This window comes from Nannospalax galili, unplaced genomic scaffold (assembly GCF_000622305.1).
Source record: "Nannospalax galili isolate Female #2095 unplaced genomic scaffold, S.galili_v1.0 scaffold440, whole genome shotgun sequence".
NCBI classification, from domain to species: domain Eukaryota; kingdom Metazoa; phylum Chordata; class Mammalia; order Rodentia; family Spalacidae; genus Nannospalax; species Nannospalax galili.
The window spans coordinates 447,518-468,451 of record NW_008347189.1 but is presented as its reverse complement, the minus strand read 5'-3'; the positions used below and the strand labels follow the sequence as shown (position 1 = coordinate 468,451).

General features: G+C 40.5%; 1 protein-coding gene across 1 annotated transcript in view; it reads right to left on the bottom strand.

Moving 5' to 3' along the window:
• Positions 1-20,934, bottom strand: part of Mrpl1 (mitochondrial ribosomal protein L1) — an 82,620-nt gene that overhangs the window by 52,533 nt on the left and 9,153 nt on the right. The window contains exons 2-3 of the mRNA XM_008843690.3: positions 16,578-16,692; positions 2,770-3,028 (exon numbers count right to left, since the gene is read on the bottom strand). Coding sequence (XP_008841912.1) covers positions 2,770-3,028; positions 16,578-16,692 — 374 coding nt within the window. The remainder of the gene's footprint in view (positions 1-2,769; positions 3,029-16,577; positions 16,693-20,934) is intronic.

Below are 20,934 nucleotides of genomic sequence, written 5' to 3'. Positions count from 1 at the left end.
CTCCCATTTATTCCCCAAGTATTCCTTGATTACAATTTAAAGCTCAAGAGATTATATTTCTTTTTTATGAAACCAAAATAAAAATTAAAATCTCTTTCTAGCCTTACACCTCAAGGCACATGGATTTTATCCACCTCATTTCTTATAATGTCTCAAACGTTGAAAGATACATATTCCTATCTGTATCTCACCAATACCTAGTATAACATTTTCCATTTCCTGAGAACCAACAGATGTTTGCTACCTTGAATTAATATTTTAATGTAATTTTCTGGCCCAAAAAAGATGACGAATGTACATACTGAACAGTAGACAGTACCCAGTTCATGTGCATCATAGCTCCAGATAATTATGAATATAAACCCTAGAACTATGGCAGAATGCCAAGCCTGAAAGTCTCTTCTCAGTGGGTCTATTTTAGTATAACCTGGACCACCATCCCTTTCAGATATATTTGGAAAGTAGACTGGAAAATCCAAAATACACAATGGCATGCAATTGAGGCTGCATAACACCGATACAAATTTCACAAGACCTCAGAATTAACGTGCTTAGTCATTTTGATCTAGGACCTATGCAGATCTGAGGCTCAGATCTCTTAGGAAGATTTCATATGAAAACAGGTTCTAAGCCCTCTGTAGATTTGGCAGAAGAGAAAAGGGATTGTTCCTCTGATAAAACTCATTGAAAGGTTGCATTTTTAGAAAAACTTATCTCAAGTAAAGATAGTCTCTGGGGATTTTTCAGGCCAGAAAATATGAATTCTTAAGTATATTTTATATTTGCATCCAATTTGCGTTTCATTGATTGGCATTCTTTTGCTATTAACATGTCACAACCTATTTCAGTAAAATTTCCAAAGGTAAACAACTATCATAGTGGCATCCCCTGGGAAACACCACCTTGCTATGCAAATATTTGATGAGAAACATTAACAGCCACAAGAAGCTGGGATATAACAAGGTGGTAGACTGCTTGCTTAAAATGCTCAAGGCCCTTGGGGACACACAAACACACACACACACCAAAAAGCAAACTTACAACAAGGACAGCATCTTTTTCAGTACCATTAGTTTATAAGTGGCTTCCATATACAAAATTGTGCTTGGGGTCCTATAAGATGCTGTTATGAATTTCATTAATGATTGATAGATAAAAAGGCTCATCCTGGATATTATAAAAATAAATGAATTAACACAAACTAAAGTATAAAATAGAAATTATAACATGGTCTAAGTTGTTTCTCATAAATGACATCTAAAAAATGGCCCAAGAGGACTGGAGAGATAGCTCAGAGGTTAAGAGCACTTGCTGCTCGTGCAGAGGACCTGAGTTGGGTTCCCAGCACCCACACTGCAGCTCACTACCTATGTAGCTCCAGTTCCAGGGGATCCAATGCTCTCTTCTGGCCTCCATGGGCACCAGGCACATACATGGTGTAAAAATATAGATGCAGGCAAACACGCATACGCATAATTTTTCTAAAAAAACAAATAGCCCAAGCTTTGGTTCAAATTCTTTCTATGCCTTAAGTAAAATACTTCACATTTTGTGCCTCAACTGTCTGAAATTACAGAATTAGATAAGAAAGTGAATGTAAAATACTACTTAGAATAGTAGCTGACCTGCACAAAGTTTTTGGTAAATGTTGATTGTTATTATTAAGCAAACACCTTTCACATGCATTATCATTTTTAATTCTTAATAGAATCATATGAACTAAACACTTATCTATCTTTATAATAAAGGTGAACATTAAAAATTCAACCAAATATAAAAACATAAAAATAAATAAAAGCAAAGGTGAACATGCTGAGATTTAAAGAGATAAAGCAAGGAATCCAAGGATAGAAGCCCAAAGTGAAAAGGTGAGGGCAGGATACTGGTCTAGTCTGTAACCTGACGTTAGCCCATGTTCTTTAGCATTGTGCTGGGCTGCCTGTTCCTAGGTCCTTTACTGGTGGTAGTGAGGTTGCTAGAATGCATTCAAGTACATGTATCTTCTAGTTTGACCCCGAAAGACAACCTCAAAAAAAGATATTAAATGTCACTCTGAAGTAAAAAGGCGCTGAAGACCTTCACCTGTGCTAGCTTGGTGTCAACCTAGGACTTTAAGGAATACACTAGAGTTCATCCAAAGCTCTCACAAAGAGAAAAATGACACCCAGGTAATGAAGTCATTTTTCAAAGTTATACTGCTACCTCAATTTTGGCACATTTTTATTGAAATTCATACTAGTGACTCTTCAGGTAAATATGGTAAGTGTTCAGCACTTTCTAAGCCTTTTCCATGTGTTACCACATTTAATCCTCAATAGATCCCTATGAACTAAACATTTTATCCATCTTTCTAATAAAGGTGGACATGCTGAGATTTACAGAGCAAAGGAGAGAAGGCCAACTCTCTAGAGGCTTTCAATATATTTTGTACTTGTTAGGAAAGACTATCAGATTTTCTCAAAATTATTACTGAAGAGAAATTCTTTAAATTTTTTTTTTTTTTTTTTTTTTTGTTAGCTTACAAAATAGCAGGCCTCCTTTCACACAGCCTTAGTTTTGGTTGCTCCTCTGGCCTAACCAACTCTCCCCTCTCCCTGCCCCCATTCCCGCTTAACCCTTTCCACCCCGGGTATCCCCCTTCCACCTTCAGTGTCGGGAGCCATGCCGACTCTTCAGACCACATGTATTCTACTAGTCCTTCCAACCCAGAATTTTAAAAATTAAAAACATCAATTCATGTAGCCACTTCACAAGCCCGAGTCTACATACCTTTTTCTCCAATGCCATATCCAGTGTTAAATCAAGATAAACACCTTGCTTTGGATTAGTGAAGTCCAGAACTTGAAATTTCTTAAGTAAGTGAATAGCTTTCTCCACATCATAGATCCGCCTGGGGTACAAGCGCTTTAAATAGACATCATCCTCAGGCTCATTTTCCATGTAGGTGTATGACTTTAATTTTTCTATCTCATCTGGTTTTTCATCTGATGTCTTTTCTTTGGCATCTTTTTTAATTTTTTTTGCAGACCTTAAAACAAGATATATTGATGTCAGTTATACCAGGATATATTCTAGAATACCTTTTTTAAAAGGTCAATTTATGTAAGACAGAAGAATAATGAAATACAGTTTAATTCAAAAGCACAGTGTGCTGGATAGCTTTAGTGTCAACTTAACACACCTGGGTTGAAGGAGCCTCAGTTGGAGAATTGCTTCTATTGGACTGGCCTGTGGCCATGTCTGAGGGGCATCTTCTTGATGAGTGATGTGGGAGGGCCCAGCCCACTGTGGGTGGTGCCACCCCTGGGCAGGTGGGCCTGTGTTGCATAAGAAAGCAGGCTGAGCAGGGACCAGGGAGCAAGCCAGTAAGCAGTGTTCCTCCATGGCCTGTGCTCCAGCTCCTGCCTCCAGGTTCCTGCCCTGAGTTCCTACCTTGGGTTCCAGGAAATGTAAGATAAAATAAACCCTTTCCTCCCCAAGTTGGTACTGGTCAGAGTATTTTGTCACAGCAACAGAGAAACAAACTAAGACACACACACTGCTTCACAGTTCCTCTAATTTAACAAATATTGATGAACACTTGTACTGTTTACAGTCAGTACTACTGAATAAGGTAGTGATTCTATTCTCCAAAAACTTAGAAAGGAGAAGAGGAAGCATAAATGAAGAGATAGTTCAATACAGTAAGTATTATAGGAGAGTTATCAGGATCTTAAGAAGACCCTTATTTCAGTCCAGGAAGTTAGGGTAGAGTTGTAAAAACTTGAACCCATGGTAAATTACTGAAGGATAGAAAGTCTTGATACATCCCAAAGAATTAAGAATTATATCCATATAAGAACTTGTCCACAAGCAGCATTATATATAATAGCCAAAAGATAGAAATAATTCAAATGCTCAAAGCTGATGAATAGAAACCTAAAATGTGATATTACAATATGATATTCATGTTTAGTTAGCATAGTGATGGGTTTCAATGCCATTTTCATCCATTTACATCATCAACTTTGTTCTTACTCCTCACTTTCCTGCATTGCTCTCCCTCAGCTCCCTCCCACTTTGCTGGTTCCCCTTCCTTTGTGTAAACAGTCCTCCCTTCTCCTTTCAGATCACATGTTCCATCATCCTCTCTTTAACACAATGTGGTGGTTTGAATGAAAATGTCTCCCATATGCTCCAAATATTTGGACATTTTGTCCCCAGTTGGTGGCATCATTTGGGAAGGTCTTAGAAGGTGTGCCTATGCTGGAGGAAGCATGTCACTAGGGGTGGTCTTAGAGAGTTCTTAAGCCTTGCCAAATCCCTAGTCGCTTTCTTGCTCCCTGTGCCTGCCGGAAGATGTAGAGCCTAGCTTCCACTTCTGCTCCAGCCACTTCAGCCACCATGCCTCCCTGCTGTGACAGACTGTAATTCCGGGCACCCGTAAGCTCAAATAAACTCTTCCTTTTATAAGTTGCTTTGGTCAGTGTTTCTATAACAGCAACAGAAAAGTAATACACACAATGATCTCCAGTTTCATACATTTTCCTGAAAATGTCATTATTTCATTTTCCTTTATGACAAAAAATTCTATTGTGTGTACTCTTTTTATTCATTCATCTGCTGATGGACCTGTAGATTGGTGCCACACCTTAGCTAGTGTGACAATAAACACCATGGTATGCAAGTATCTCTGTGATATGCTGACTTGAGTCCTTTGCCTATATATTCAGAAGTGGTATAGCTGGCTCATATGATAGTTTAATTTTCAGTGCTTTGAGGAACCTAACACACTGACTTCCATATTGGCTACATTAGTTTCTCTTTCCCCACAACCTTCTAGAATTTTCTGTTACTTATTTTCTTGATGATAGCCATTCTGACTGGAGTGAGATGGAACTCAAAGCTGCTTTAAATTTTTTTATTTCATTTTAATTTACTTTGCATGCATGTGTATATGTGTGGATGTGAGTGAGCCATGGTGCACATGTGGAAGTCAGAGGACAACTTTTGGGAATCAGTTTTCTCCTTTTACCACACAGACTCCAGAGATCAAATGCAGGTTGTCAGGCTTGGTGGCAGTCATCTTTGCCCCCTCAGTCATCCTACTGGCCCTCAAAGTAGCACTAATTTGTACTTCCCTGATAAGAAGGTTGAACACTTTTTCAAATATTTGTTGGTTATCTGCATGTCTTCTTTTTTTAAAATATTTTACTTATTTTTATTTTATGTGTATGAGTGTATTGCCTGCATGTGTGTAAGTGCACCCCTGTCACTGAATGCTTGTGGAGGTCAGAGAGGGCATCAGATTTCTAGAACTGGAGTTAGAATGGTTGTTAGCTGGCATGTGGGTGCTGGGAATTGAATCCGCGTCCTCTGCAGGAACAGCGAGTGCTCTTAACCGCTGAGCCATCTCTCCAGCCCCTGAAGTTCTTTATATATTCTAAAAATGGATCTTTTGATAGCTGTCTGCTCAATTCCCTAGCCCATATATTGACTGGATGATATCTGGGGTTTTTAATTTTTGAAGATTTTTTTAATTTTTTTTTATGTGTATGAGTGTATTGCCTGCATGTATGTGAGTGCACCCATGTTGTGCAATGCCACGGAGGTCAGAAGAAGGCTTTGGATTCCCCTGGAACGGTTTGTAGCCGCCACATGGGTGCTGGGAATCGAACCCAGGTCCTCTGCAAGAGCAGTCAGCACTCTTAACCGCTGAGCCATCTCTCCAGCCCCTGAAGTTCTTTATATGTTCTAAAAATGGATCTGAGAGAAAAGATTTTTGTCCCATTTTATAGGCCATCTCTTCACTCTGGTGACTGTTTCCTTCACTGTATAGCTTTTTAATTTTATGTAATTCCATCTGCTAACTCTTGGGGTTATCTCTTCTGATCTTGAATCCTTTCCAGAAAGTCCTTGCCTATGCTTTGAAGTGAATACCAATCAGCAACAAAAAGAACCATGTACATGATACAAGCTACAATATACAGTAACATTAACCATAAAAACATTATACATATGCATAAAAAGTGTGGCGGCACCTCACAATATAGTGAGAGAAAACATACTATTCTATTTACACAAAATATCAAAAGTGAGCAAATTTAGAAATTAAAAGACTTTGTGGTTGTTAGGGATAGAAAAAGTTGGGGGAATAGAGAGTGACTCAAGATATTTGAGGGGCTGGAGAGATGGCTTAGCAGTTAAGAGCACTGGCTGCTCTTGTAAAGGATGCATATTCAATTCCCAGCACCCACATGGCAGCTAACAACTGTCCTAACTCCAGTTCCAGGGGATCTGACACCCTCTTCTGACCTCTGTGGGCATTGCATGACACTGGTGCACTTACACACATGCATGTAAAACACACACATAAAATAATAAATAAAATATTTAAAAAGGCAAGATATTTTGGAAGGGTAATGAAAACATTCTAAATAAAATACTGAGGTGATATTTGCACAGCTCTAGAAGTAACAAAAACCATTGAGCTAGACACTTTAAGTGGGTGAATTGTGCTGCATATGAATTTTATCTTAATAAAGCTATTCTTTTAGAAAAACTGGCAGACAAAGAAACAACATAGTAAAAAGTACTGAGCCACAAACCAAAATGTTATGCAAGGAGAGCCGTTATAAGTTCGGTGACTGCAACAGCTGGCAAGCTATTCATAACACATCAGACAGTAAATGGTTTAGCTTTGTGAGTCATGTGGTCTCCACTGTAATGACTCAACTCTGCTACTCTAGTGCAAGAGCAGCTGTAGGAGATATGTAAATGAATGGGCACAGCTGTTTCAATAAAACTTATAGACATTGGAGAATTGTGTAATTCACACGTGTCACAAAATATTATTTTCTAATCATTAAAACATACAAAATCGGGCTGGGGAGACAATCAGTAAGGTACTTGCCACACACACATGAGGACCCAAGTTCAAGCTCAAGAACACACATAAAAGCCTGGTGTGGTGTGGTGCTCTGGTAATCCCAGCACTGAGGAATCAGAGACAGGAGGATCTCTGGAGCTCGCTGGCCAGCCTGCCTAGCCTAATCAGGCCCTGATGAGACATCCTGTCTCAAAAATAAGATGGATGGCTCCTAAGGAATGACATCTGACAGTGATCGATGGCTTATACATGCACACAAATTAAAATATGTAGGAAAAAATCATTTCTAGTTAAATCAACTGTACAAAAATAAGTGGTAAACCACATTTGTTCTACTGGCCACACTTTGCTGATTCGTTAACTCAAAGGGTAAAACAGAAGGCAGGAAGCTGGATGGTAGAGCTGGAAACCAGCTCACGACAGGCCTGTTTTTAAGGAGAGAGAAACCAGTGATCAAAAGTGGCACGTGAAGATCAAGCTATAGAGTGTCCCAGGGGAGACAGAGGGTTCCCAGCATTTCTTCTTAAAGAGGTCAAGGCCAGACAGTATTGATGATAGGGCTGGAAAAAGACCATAGGAAAAGGGTTTACAAGGGAATACAGAAGATAGAAAGAAGAAAGAACAGCCTAAAACACTTCTTGGGGTTTGGACCTGGGGGACTAGGGTATTAAAGTCTATCATTAACTAAGACCAGAAATAAAAGCAAAACAATTCTCTGGTGAAGGAGGTAGTCACAGAGCTGAGATCAGTTCCCAATAATGTAAGTGTTCTTTATCCCTTTGCTCTCTCTCTATTCAAGTCCCTTTGCTTAGTAGCTTTGCAGTGCCTCCACCCAAAGAAGAGAATGCATTTCCCAGTCATCTGATCTAGTGATCAGCTGATAGAATAAAGAAGTGACAGTTTCCCTGCTCAAACTTTAAATCAGGAGAAGCTTTGTTTCTATGTTAATGCTTATATTTCTGTTTTCAGAAGTACATGTCTAGACTAACTCTGGGTTAGAAGCATGAAAGACACAAGGGCCACAGCTGCCCCAAAGAGCCCTGGGATAGATTAGGCAACTCTCAAGCTAACCAGCAAATTCAGCTGCATAGCAAGTCCAGAAAGTCATCAGACACTCACCTGAACCTCACCTGAACCCATCCTAGGTCAGCTCACCCTCAGGTATGTTAAGCAATGATAATTGTGGGGAAGTTTGTTACATGGCAAAAGTTAATATGTACTTACAAAATACCTAAGAAATTATGTCTAACAGTTAATTGCAGGTAGGGTTTAAAGCTACAAAAAACAGAACCAGAAGTAATACGATTTTTCAGGATTAATTTAAACCATGGAAGTTTTAAATTAGTAAAACTATATTCTAGAAAGATATCTGGGTTCTGTGGTAGGTAGAATAATGCTCGCTGTCATGTTTTGAATGAAAAATGTCCCCCACAGGCTCACGTGTTTGAACACTTGGTCCCCAGCTAGTGGCCCTGTTTGGGAACACTGGAGAACTCTGAGAGGTGGGGCTTAGCTGCTGGGGGGCAGGTCTTGAGTTTGTAGCGCAGTCCAGCTTCTTGTTTTCCCTCTGCTTTCTATTCAGTCCAGAAGCTGCTCCTCCCAGAATCAAAAGCCACCCCCACCACCAGATCCATACATGTCATGATGGGTGGCAAAAATGATTTTGCAAATATGACTAAGGTTAGAGACCTTGAAATGGAGAGATTACCCTAGATGAGCCATGTGAGCCTATGAAAGAAAGTTCCCAAAAGAACTCCTACACCACGGACTGAACTTCCTGCAAGGCTCACCAACTGATTTTTGCTATCACTTAGGAGATTGTGGAGAGTTTGGAATGTTGTAGGTCGAGAGCCTAATTACCATTTATCTCGGGCCATCTTTAGCCCCCTAAACAGCCACTCCTTGCCCAAGTCTGTTTCTGATCTAACATCCCGTGACTAACAGTAGAATGTATTAACTTAGCAGACCACCAGGTCTCACCAATCCAAAAGCTAAGAATGTCATCCAATAACATCTGAGACCTATAGTAAGTACCCTCCTGCTTTGCTGTGATAGCACCTACTGAATGTATCCATCAATGTGTTTGAAAAGTGTCTTGATTTACGACTTTTCTTTATTCTGTTACTATAAAAATGTAAGGCAACTGTTACCATGCTGGAACATGGAATTTGGGGTAACCTGAATCTGTGTTCCTGGGCCATGGTCACTCATATTTGGTTCCAGAATAAACTATCTCTTATCCCCTTTGAGGTGAGAGTTATGCTTATGTGTCAACAGAGCCCAATTATATGAACCCTTAAAAAATGAGAATTTTTCCACTCCTTGCTGGGTCAGATGGAGCTGGGAAGACAACAGCAGAAGCTCAAGCATGAATGGGACTCGACCTGCCACTGCTTTGAAGATGGAGGAATACAGGTCAAGAAATGGGAGCAGACAGTGTTCCAAAACTGGGAATGACTAGGAAATGGAGTCTCTTCAGTCTCCAGAAAATAACTACCAACATCCTGATTTCAGTTCAATGGGAATCATGTCAGACTTTGACCTACAAAACTACAGAACAGAAAATTGTGCTGTTTTAAGCCTCAAAGTTTGGGGTAATTTGTTATGAAGTAACAGAAAACAGGTGTGGTGTCCCATAAAACTAAGGTGAAAGAAATAACCGTAACACAATTATTTTAAAACTCGAAACCAAGCACACCATTTCATTCTTCTTTTTAGCAGAATCTAATTGTCACTATTTACAATAGTTTCCTCCCAGCTAATGAGCAATTGGGCACTAGCAAAGAAGGACCACCTCACTTTAGTGCGGTGCAAGCATCCTTCTGGACTGACGACAGCAAGTTTAAGCAAGTGCCCAAGTAGAAGGCTGTAACATGTCTCAAAGCTGTCCTGGAAATACTCTACTAAACTCTGGAGCTCTCGAACTGGAGAAACCACATTTTTATCTTGTATTCACTAACAGAGCAGCAAAGCCAACAGCAGACTAGAGAGCCTGTTTTAGGAATAGTCTTCTTTATAAAATAAACAAAAGGTCCTAGCCTTCAAACTTATTTTACATAAATGATTATTTCACTACTAAATTTTCAATCATTTAATATGCAATTAATATGAAATCTCTGAAGGCTGAAATGACTTTTTAAATTATAAATATTCGTGAAGCCCAAAAAGTCCTATAAATGAGATTACAGTGGTTATTAAAGCAATTTCTTTATTTATACTTTGGACCTTATTTCAAATGTTAAAAAATATTTGAGTTGTTCAATGAACAATTTTTAGGTTTCAAATGAGCAGTGATTTAGAAACAAAAGTATAGTATACATCATTATAACCTAGAACAAATGAGACTCTCAGCAAACTGGGCACTGTGGTGTAGACCTATAATTCTAGCACTTGGGAGGTAGACTAGGGGAGATCTTGGGTTGAAGGCCAACCTGAGCTACACAGCCAGTTCCAGTGGAGCCTAAGCCACACAATATGTTCCCATCTCACTTGGTCTGGGGTAGAGCTCAGTGGTAAAGCACTTGCTTACCATACCCAAGGCCTTGGGTTCATCCTCACCACAATAAAAAGAGGGTAGAAGGAGAATGCATTATTCAAAAAAATTAAAAGCCTGAAATTGAACAAATTCCTTCAGTAATACACTTAACTACTAATCTCACAAACTTATTGCTTTGTTTCTCCAGTCCTCCAAAAGCTATCTTTATTCAGAAGAATCACATTAAGAATTAGGTAAGGCCCTATTGGAAGAGCTTAAGGATGGTGATCTGCAGAACAGAATAAATCATGCTAGAAAGGCTTCCGTGAAAGCGGAGGAGAAACACCTGGCAGCCCAAATCAAAGAGAAGAGAATTTAGCTGAAGTTACCTGGGCAACTAAACCCACAGATTAAACAAGTAACAAGAGCCTGCACTCAGCTAGTAACTTTCACCCTGTCTCATCTGTCCTCTAACTCCAAAAACATGAAAGAAAAATAATTGTATGGTCAGACCCAGTAAAACAAGACAAGAAAAAATAGTGCTGTAATAAAGTTCACATCAAGACAACTGGAAATCTGTGACCCCCAAGAGACTAATCCAAGTATTTCAAAATTGAAGAATCTTTTAACATCAAGTTGTTAAAAAAATTTTTAACAAGGTTGAACTAAATAATAATGCCTAAAGTTAATATGAGATAAACTCACTAACTTATTCATTGCCTTTTAAACTAAATTCAGTTCTGCTTTCACTTAAAATGTAAAAGCTAGAAAGCCACTAGTGATTGGAAAGATCTAGATTAAAACTTTTCTTGATCCCATCACAGAGCTGAGATTACAAAGCAGAGACAGCAGGCAACCAAGTAGCCTAAAATCCAAGGGCAGTCAGCCCTCCACAGCCTAACCAAGAGACAGAACTTGAGAGAAGGGCAGGCAGGTAAGAAAAAGCTGAAAGGCTAGCATGACCGTATGCTCCCGTGGAATGCACTGTTCACACGTTCACCCTTTTCCACACTCCTGCACTCCGTGCTCCCAGGAAAGACTGGAGACTAGAAAACCTCCCTAGAGGGTGCAGAGGGGAGGAAAACGCCCAGGTAAATACCTATCCTGCCTAGCAGAAAGGGTGGAGGGAAAAAAAAAAAAAATCACCAAAACTTTCTACCCCTAGAGGCAGGGCAGGAAACAGTACTGAGCCAAGAGTGTTATACAGCCAGGAGAGGGGGCAAGGAAATGTCTCCCCTCCCACGCCCCCCCCCATCACCTGCAGGAAGTTTGTATGCCATAAGGAGAAAGGACAATTCTCCTGAACATTCTCTCCTGAGTTCAACCTCGCTAAAATGAGATCTGGACTGCAGAGATTTCTCCTGCCACCTTCACCAGCAGAGCTGCCACCATCACCAGCAGAGCTGCCACCATCACTAGCAGAGCTGGGTAAAGCCACAGCAGCCTTCTGCCTGGAAAGGGCCTACAGAGCGACTCCCTTCTGAGGTGCAGCTGCACAGAGAAAGAAGAAAACCGAGAAAATCCAGCAACGCAACCCCCACCCGGAGTACAAGGTAACCTACAGATAGGAGTAACTATGGCAACCACAGAACCAAACCCTAACTCAACCCTTGGCTAATTAGTGCCACAATGGCCGATCAAGAGGCATGCCATGCCTATTTGCAAGCAAAAAAAAACTATTTACTAGCCGGGTGTGGTGGCTCTCGCCTTTAATCCCAGCACTCGGGAGGCAGAGGCAGGAAGATCTCTGTGAGTTCAAGGCCAGCCTGGTCTAAAGAGTGAGTTCCAGGCCAGCTGGGGCTACAGAGAGACCCTATCTCAAAAAGACCGAAAAAAAAAAAGGCCTTAGCCCAGCACTCAGGAAGCCAAGACAGGCAGATCGCTGTGAGTTCAAGGCCTGCCTGGTCTACGTAGTAAGTTCCAGGGCTATACGAGACCCTGTCTCAAAAGAAGATACAAACAGAAGAAAAAGACCCCATTATCAAGAGAGAAACAGAAGTAGACTCAGGTGACACAGTGACTTAAAAAAACAAAAACCAGGATCTGAAACAGGAGCTGCTGCTAGGAAACCAAGGATAGGTACCAACAGGGTGGGAGGTTCAGAATGACAGAGAAGTGCTCAGCCCCCTCTATCCAGCCTCAGATCCTGACCAAAAGCACTAGCTAGGAACTACTTTCACAGTCCTACCTTAGTACATTAAAAATAAAGATTACATGGGGCCGGAGCAATGGCTCAGAGATTAAGGGCACTGGCTACTCCTACAGAGGACTCAGGTTCGATTTCCAGCACCTATAAGGCAGCTAACAACCATCCATAACTCCAGTTCCAGGGGATCCAGGGGATCTGAAGCCCTCTTCTGAACTCCATGGGCATTGCCCGACACAGGTGCACTTGCATACATGAAGGCAATATACTCATATACACAAAATTAAAACAATGAATAAAATATTAAAAAAATTAAAAATAAAGATTGCAACTAAAATTATAAACACGTGATTCTCATTTTTATGATAATTTTTCATGTCTGTTGATGACATGGAAAATTATACCTTACAAATTTTGGTAGCTTTTAAAAATAGGCTTATTTCTTGTGCTATGCTTTTTAAAATGGTCAAAAATATAAAATTTTACTAAAGGAAATTTGGAGATAACAAAATATTTTCTATAGGATGATCCAAAAATATTTTTAAATGTTCTCAAAATAATTAATACTCCTAATAAATAAATACTTGCACAAAGCAGAAAGAAAAAGACAAAAAAAATTAGTAAAAGAATAAGCAAAAGATATAAATCTGAAATACTCTAAAGAAACACAAATAAGGGACTGATAAGATAGCTGAGTGGGTAAAGGTGCTTGCTGCCAAGCCTGACAAACCTGAGTTCGATCCCTGACACCACATTTAAGCCCTGTTAACTACTGGATTGTACTTGCATCCACATCATTTACTTTTATACCTTGGTATCACTGATACACCTTTCTCCTAATTCTCCTGAAAAATTCTCTATCCTTCAAGCCCCAGTTCAAATGCTTCTTGGCCTATTCTCCCTCAGGCAGAACTGAACCTCCAGCTATAATCCTACAGCACCTGGATCATTCCTCCAATCTGACAATTTAACATTGAAGTAAAGCTATATCACAGATCTATGCTTATTTATAATAGGTTAAGAGCTCCTACTTAACAACAAAAACCAAAACCAGAAAATTTTCTGTAAAGAGCATATAAATGGTTCTTAAATATGTTAAAAATCATAATTCCATTTATTACCTATCAAACTAGAAAAGATTTTAAAATTGACTATGCTAAATAGGAAGAAAAACACATTCTAATAAAACTTGCTAGTAAGACTACAAATTGGCAAGCTATCTATAAAGGCAGTTTGGTATTGTCTGTCAAAATTATGAATATAACATCTACTTCTCAGAGCTTACACTTCAGATACTTTCATTATATGACAAGACACATAACTCAATATTATTCAGTGCAGAATCATTTATAATAGCAAATCATTAGAAAGATAAATGTGCATCAATAGGTAAAGTTATATAAATTATATTACATCCATACAGTTAGACACTATACAATAAAAATACATGCTCCATATGAACCTATTTTCATAACACATTGTTAGAATTATGCAGTACCGCTTATACAAAAAGCAAGTGACACTCATATAGTGATAAACGTATAGACCAACACAACTGAATGGCCAAAGGACAGGTGCAGAAGAGGACTGACTTTTCACTATATAACCTTTATACATTTTTAACTCTTTATCATGAATATCCATTCAGAGTTAACTAACTCATCTAAACAAAAAGCAACTATTTATGTTGCCGTTGGTTCATTACGAAGTACTCAAAAGCAGTGCAACAAAATACACATCTTGCTCATCCTCACATTAGCAACATCTTGCACAGGGCCTACCATACATAGTGTAGAGACTACTCTAAGTTTATAAAAAATAAGAATATATTAAACAACTGGGAATTAATAAATTCACCTGCAGGGACATGGCGTCCTGACCTCCGCCTCCCCCTTGTAAGAGCTTGGGTATCTGTGGTATTTCCTGGAATTGTTTATCACAAGGACTTTCTCCTGATTCTGAGAAAAGGTGCACCTGACCCAAAAACTAGCCTTACAGTCAGGTGATCCCAATTATCATGTGTCCTGACTCCACCTCCTCTACTGAAAAGTATTTAAACCCTTGTCTCAAACAATAAAGTGGCAGTCGAAGTCCTTCCTCCCACTCCATGATGGTGTGATAGTTTGTTCAATCCTGACGCCCTCTGCCCAGAATACTCGGAGCTTGACGTGCTGGCGCGGCATTCACCAAAAACTTCCCACATTTCAGTTTTCATTTTGGGTATCCCATAATCTTAGGGTGGTGTTTTATCAAATTTCATTTAAAAATAAGATTTTTGTAGCTTGAACTCTGATTTTTAGACCTTACTACCCAAAGCCAGTGATTCACTATTGTATCCTAGTTAAGGAACACCTCTGAAGTCAGACAACTGAAGTTCTCCCTCAACACATCCTTCTAACCCTGGATACGCTCATCTTTGGGCTTTCATTCTTCCAGCTGAAAAAGCTTAATAGTATCTGTAGTTCACAGCACTGTTATGAAGATTAAATAAACAAGTATATGAAGTGTGCTTAATCTAGCATGCAGCACCTAAGATTCTGAAAATTCTATTAATATTCTACAGCCTTTTCGCATTTAATTGTAACTCTCTGAGCTACTTCTTTAAACTACAAAAATGGTGGTCTTAGGAAGGTTTTATACTTCATTAACATCACTACTATTTGGGGAATAAAACAATTAGCACTATGCCCTACAACCAGATGGTACAAGACTGGAGTTTGAGAGACTAGATAATATCTGCCTTTTGGTTCCTTCCCTCCTAAGAAGCAAAGCAACATGTTATCATATGATCATTTGGTTCAATGGTAGCAGCATCAATGGAGAAAAGGACTAAATGCCAATCTCATTATAAACAAGTTTTTGTTCTTGGTATCAGAAGCTAGGAGGACAAATTTCATTCCTTTAGATTTCTACAGGTCAAAGTCTACATAAAAATATAAATGTATATACACACAATGATTATTGAAAATCTGAAATTACAGTATATAATTTCATTATTTGCAATCCTATAACACCTAAGTTAAAGAGTACCTTAGAGAAGAACTGAAAAAAAAAAAAAACAGAATAATTTCTCTTTCTTTCCTTCTTTCTCTCTTCTCTCTCTCTTTCCACTTTAATTAAAGTGCATTAATTTGAACAATGGGTTCTGTTCCTTTAAAAAGCTAAGGGAGAATAATTTTAAAAGCCTAGGTTTTATGCTGGGTGTGGAGGCACACACCTTTAATCCCTGCACTCAGGAGGCAGAGGTAGAGGCAGAGGCAGAGGCAGAGGCAGGCATATCTCAGTGAGATGGAGGCCAGCCTGGTCTACAGAGTTCCAGGCCAGCTGGGGCTCCAGGGAGACCCTGTGTCAAAAAAAGGGGGGAAAAATCACCTAGGTTTGTTTCAGAACCAAACTCCTTGAGTTCAAATGCTTATTCTACAACCTACTAGTTCTCAGACCTCCCGCCTAGTTGTGATGGTTAGTTTTAATTGTCACCTTGACGTAATCTAGAATCCCCAGGGAACAGAATCTCAATCAGAACTGTCTGGATTGTGTTGGCCTGTGGGTATTCCTGTGGGGGATTTTCTTAATTGGGTTACCAGAGGTGGGAAGACCCACCCTGAATGGGCAGAGCCCCAGACAAAAGAAAAGAAAGCCAGCTGAGGCCTTCGAGCACAGTACATTTTCTCTCTCTGTTCTGGACTGTGGATGTGACTGGCTGCTCCAAGTTCCTACCATCTTGACATCCCAAAGTGATGGACTGAAACTTGGAACTGCAGTTCCAAGAAAACTTTTCTCTTTTGCTCTGGTCAAGGTATTTTATCAGAGCAACAGGAAACAAAACTAAGATCCTAAGACACTATTGGTATCTTGATTTTCTTTTCTTAAAGTGAACATGACAGCAATAGCTTCCTCACTGGATGGTTATGAGGACTAAATTAAAGAACATCAATGCCCAATAAATGTTAAGTCTTATCTTTCCTTCAAAACTTTAAGGTCAAAGCAGCAGATATGGGAAACTTTTCCAACTGTATATATACCTATGGGTCTTTATAGAACTAAGCATTTTTTAATCAAAATTTTAATTTAATAAAATATATACTTACTTTGCAGCAACAGCAGCAAAATGTCTGTTAGGCAACAGAATGTTCACAGAATAAGGGTAAGGAGATGTCTGATGGACCACTGTGGAAAGACTGTACCTTTGATGTTGTGTCAAGACTTGAAAGGAAAAACAAAGTATTAACATTAAGTAATCATCACATATATGTTTACATTCTAAATATCAGTATTTACACATTCAAAGAGTTCAAATTTCAAATGTTTCGAACAAAAACATTTAATATTTTGTGATTCTTAACCACTTTTAAAAATGTAATAAAGAGGACTGAGGATATTTTTCAAAAATGTAATAATAGTGAGCTGGGCATGGTGGCGCATGCCTTTCATCCCAGCACTCAGGAGGCAGGGGCAGGCGGATCTCTGTGAGTTTGAGGACAGCCTGGTCTACATAGTGAGTTCCAGGCCAGCTGGGGCTACAGGAAGACCCTGTCTCAAACAAAACAAAGCAAAAAAAAAAAAGAGTGAGGGGCTGGAGAAATGGCTCAGCACTGGCTGCTCTTGCATAGGACGTGGGTTTGGTTCCCAGCACACACATGGCAGCTAACAACTGTGTATAATTCCAGTTCCAGGGCTCTGGCACCCTCCTCTGGCCTTCACAGGCATCGCATGCTTGTAGTACACTTAGGCAAACCACTCATACACATAAAATACAAATAACTAAATCCAAAAATATATATAAATATATGCATGTATATGTAACAACAATCAAGGGGACAAGAAATTTCAATGGAGCTGGGGGAACAGGGAAGAAGCTGAAGGGGGACTGGGAGGGATGGAAATTGTGCAAAGACTATACACATGTATGATGGTCACAAAAAATATTTTTAAAAAGAAAGAAATGTTATTGTAAATCACCGTGAAATCCAAAAATATATATAAATATATGCATGTATATGTAACAACAATCAAGGGGACAAGAAATTTCAATGGAGCTGGGGGAACAGGGAAGAAGCTGAAGGGGGACTGGGAGGGATGGAAATTGTGCAAAGACTATACACATGTATGATGGTCACAAAAAATATTTTTAAAAAGAAAGAAATGTTATTGTAAATCACCGTGTGCTAGATTCAATAGTCCTTGTTAGGGTTTCAAAATAGCAGGCCCCCCCCCCTCCCCAACAGGGACCTACAGACTTTGGAGCCTGGAAAAGGGAACTTAGCTGATAAGCACCTTGACCTTTGAGGTCAAGAAGAACAAACTCTGCTGAGAAGCAGCCTGCCTTTCCTCTGACCTCCAAAGATAAGATAAGCAGAGTTCCTCTTATCTTAAGAGGAAAAAGAAAACACTTCCACACCCTAATCCTACCTGCTTCCCCCTCCCTGATTCCACACCCTAAAGCCCCCATATGTAAAGTCCCAGCTCACAACCCGTGAGTGGACATCTGGTGTACAGGAGGAATCCCAGGGCGCATGAGTGCCATCTCTTCGGTTCATCTTGGAGAGAGTCTGTGCCTGTAATCCCTCAGGGCTATGACCCTTAGCGCGCGGGTTTCTGCGTGTGGGCCTTTCTTGCAGTGGGAATAACAATTCTTTTTAAAGGAGGACAGGAAGTTGGAGTGCGAGGATGAATGGCAGGCACTAGGGGGAGCTGTAGAGAGATGGTGGATGGATATGATCAATATACATTGTATAAATGGATGAAACGTTCAAAGAATTAAAAGTATTATTAAATAAACAAATAAGTAAACAAACAAACAAACAAATAAATATTTTTTTTTTCTCTCTCTCCCCTTTCCCCTTCACTACTCTCCGCCACTTCTCTCTTCATCTCCTTTCCAATCAAATTCGGTCACTCCCGGACCTCACTCACGGCCACTGGACAGTACTGGTTTCTGTGACCGTTGAACTGCCCGGCACAGTTACTGTGTCTGTCCATGCCCACCTGGGAGTCAGACCTGCCTCCCCGTCACACTCAAATCCTTTTCCCTACCTCAGCTCCCTTCCCCTCCTAGCTCCTGCCATCTTTTGCTTTCCCATAACATCTCATCTTCTCTCTCTCTCTCTCTCTCTCTCTCTCTTGCTCTCTCCCTCTCTCTCTCCTCTCCCTCCATTCACTGGCTACTCGGAGCTTCATCTAGGCCTCTCCATTCTACTCCATTCCTGGTCCATCTCAGCCTCTGGGCCCACTACCTTGTTTCCTTATACTTTGGTTCCTACTGGCTGGTCACACACCACATTGCAGACTCTCCTAACTTGTTTTTGCTCGCTCGAAATCACACCAATGTGTGGGAGGTTTTGCCCTGCCTTTGACTACAGGACACTGTGGTCATTGGCGGGGACACGCACAACTCGTATTCCCCCGCCCAGTGATTGCAGGACGCTGCCCTGGGGTTTGGGAATTTCAACTCGAATCAGCAATAGAAAAAAAGGACGCTTTTCTTTTGTTGCCTGATTCTTCTCGTTCTCGTTTTTACGTGACCTAAGCCAAACCTCTCTCTTCCTGTTTTCTCTCTCTCCCACTCTCCCTCTCTCTCTCTCTCACACACACTCTCTCTCTCTCTCTCTTCCCTGTAAGCTTCCTCTTTGTTCCCCCACCCACCAGCTGAGGTCTTTAACTCTTCTTTCACTTTCCACCTAATCCATTGCTATGGGAACCAAACACTCAAAACCTCAGGGTCTCACACCTTTGGCCTGCCTTCTTAAATCCTTAAAAAAGCTAGGATTATCTCACACTATCAGATCAAAACGCCTAAAATTCTTGTGCACCACTTCCTGGCCTCAGTACAAACTAGATAATAACTCTGTTTGGCCAAACACTGGAACCGTAGACCTCGATATTTTAAAAGATTTGAAAAACTTCTGCCAGCGTAACGGCAAACAGTCTGAACTACCCTAACAAGAAGCTCAAAGACAATTTTATTAAAGTTTAAGAGAAAAACTCCAGGGCAGGCAAGCTGTAACTCTCAGCAGCTACCTGGAGGAGGAGAGCGGAGAAGAGAAAAAAGAAAAAGTCATACCATTTGAATTAAGCCAGCATGGAGGTCAGTCACATGGCAGCAGCCAACCAGTGGGCAGGAAGGGGAGCTTTAGAGAAAGAGGAAAGCCCAAAGCATTAGGGGAAGCATGCCTAGAAAAAAGAAAGGGAGCTGGAGAGATGGCTTAGTGGTCAAGAGCACTGGTTGCTCTTGCAGAGGACCCACATGGCCACTAACAACCATCCATAACTCCATTTCCAGGGGATCCAATGCCCTCTTCTGGTTTCCAAGGCCATTGCACACATAGGTGCACATACATACATGCAGATTAAACATTCATACACATAAATTTTTTTGGTATATTTGAGACAGGGTCTCCCTGTAGCTCCAGCTGGCCTGGAACTCGCTATGTAAACCAGGCTGGCCTTGAACTCACAGAGATCCACCTGCCTCTGCCTCCCGAGTGCTAGGATTAAAGGGGTGTGCCACAATGCCAGGCTAACAATAGTTCTTTATAAATCAAAAAGTACCAGAGGGTTGGAAAAGACTAAATTTACACAAATAAATAATAACTACATAAGAATTTAATGAGAAAACAATACAAACTACAGGAAGAAATCTACAGAGCACTGCAACTGTCCTTCCTGTGGGCAACAAGGTCACTGGAGAGTTGATTGTCCTTCTTTGCAATGCCATGGAAGGCCACTCACCTCTCAGACCCAGCCTCATTTACAGGGTTCAGTGAATGACCTTCTAGGCCTGGTGGCTGAAGACTGACAATGCCCTGGCTTCTCGGCCCCCACTGCTTCTATGATTATCACAATGGAGGAGCCCAGGGTTTCAGCCATGGTGGCGGATTGAGGACACCTGTGTTCCAGTCATTCTCATCCCCAAACTAACCCTATACACACCAGGAGAGATGTATGATGTCTTATCCACAGGGACAGAAGGAACCAGAACAAAGAGATCAGCCACCTTGGCAGTCCTGGTAGGAGTTATCCTGGTGGCATCAGTGGCAGCCACAGGACTCGCGGCCAGAGGCTTGGGACACACACTGATCTCAACCCAGCATCTTTCTCAAGAAACAGAGGATCTCAGACAAGAGCTCACTTCAACAGTGGAAACTACAGCCCAGTCAATCCAGTTCCTACAACAACAATTATCCTCCTTAGCTGAAGTTACACTCCAGAACAGGCAAGCCCTGGACCGATTAACTGCAGAAAAAGGGGGAACCTGTATTTTTCTGGGTGAAGAATGCTGTTATTTTATCAACCAATCCGGTAAGGGCGAACATGATATAGAACAACTCTAACAGGTAGCAAAAAATCTTTCACTTAAAAATTCCCAGTACCAACAGTCATCTCAATGGGACATTTTTACAGGACTAACTCCTTGGCTTCTGCCCTTATTGGGCCCTCTGCTTTCTA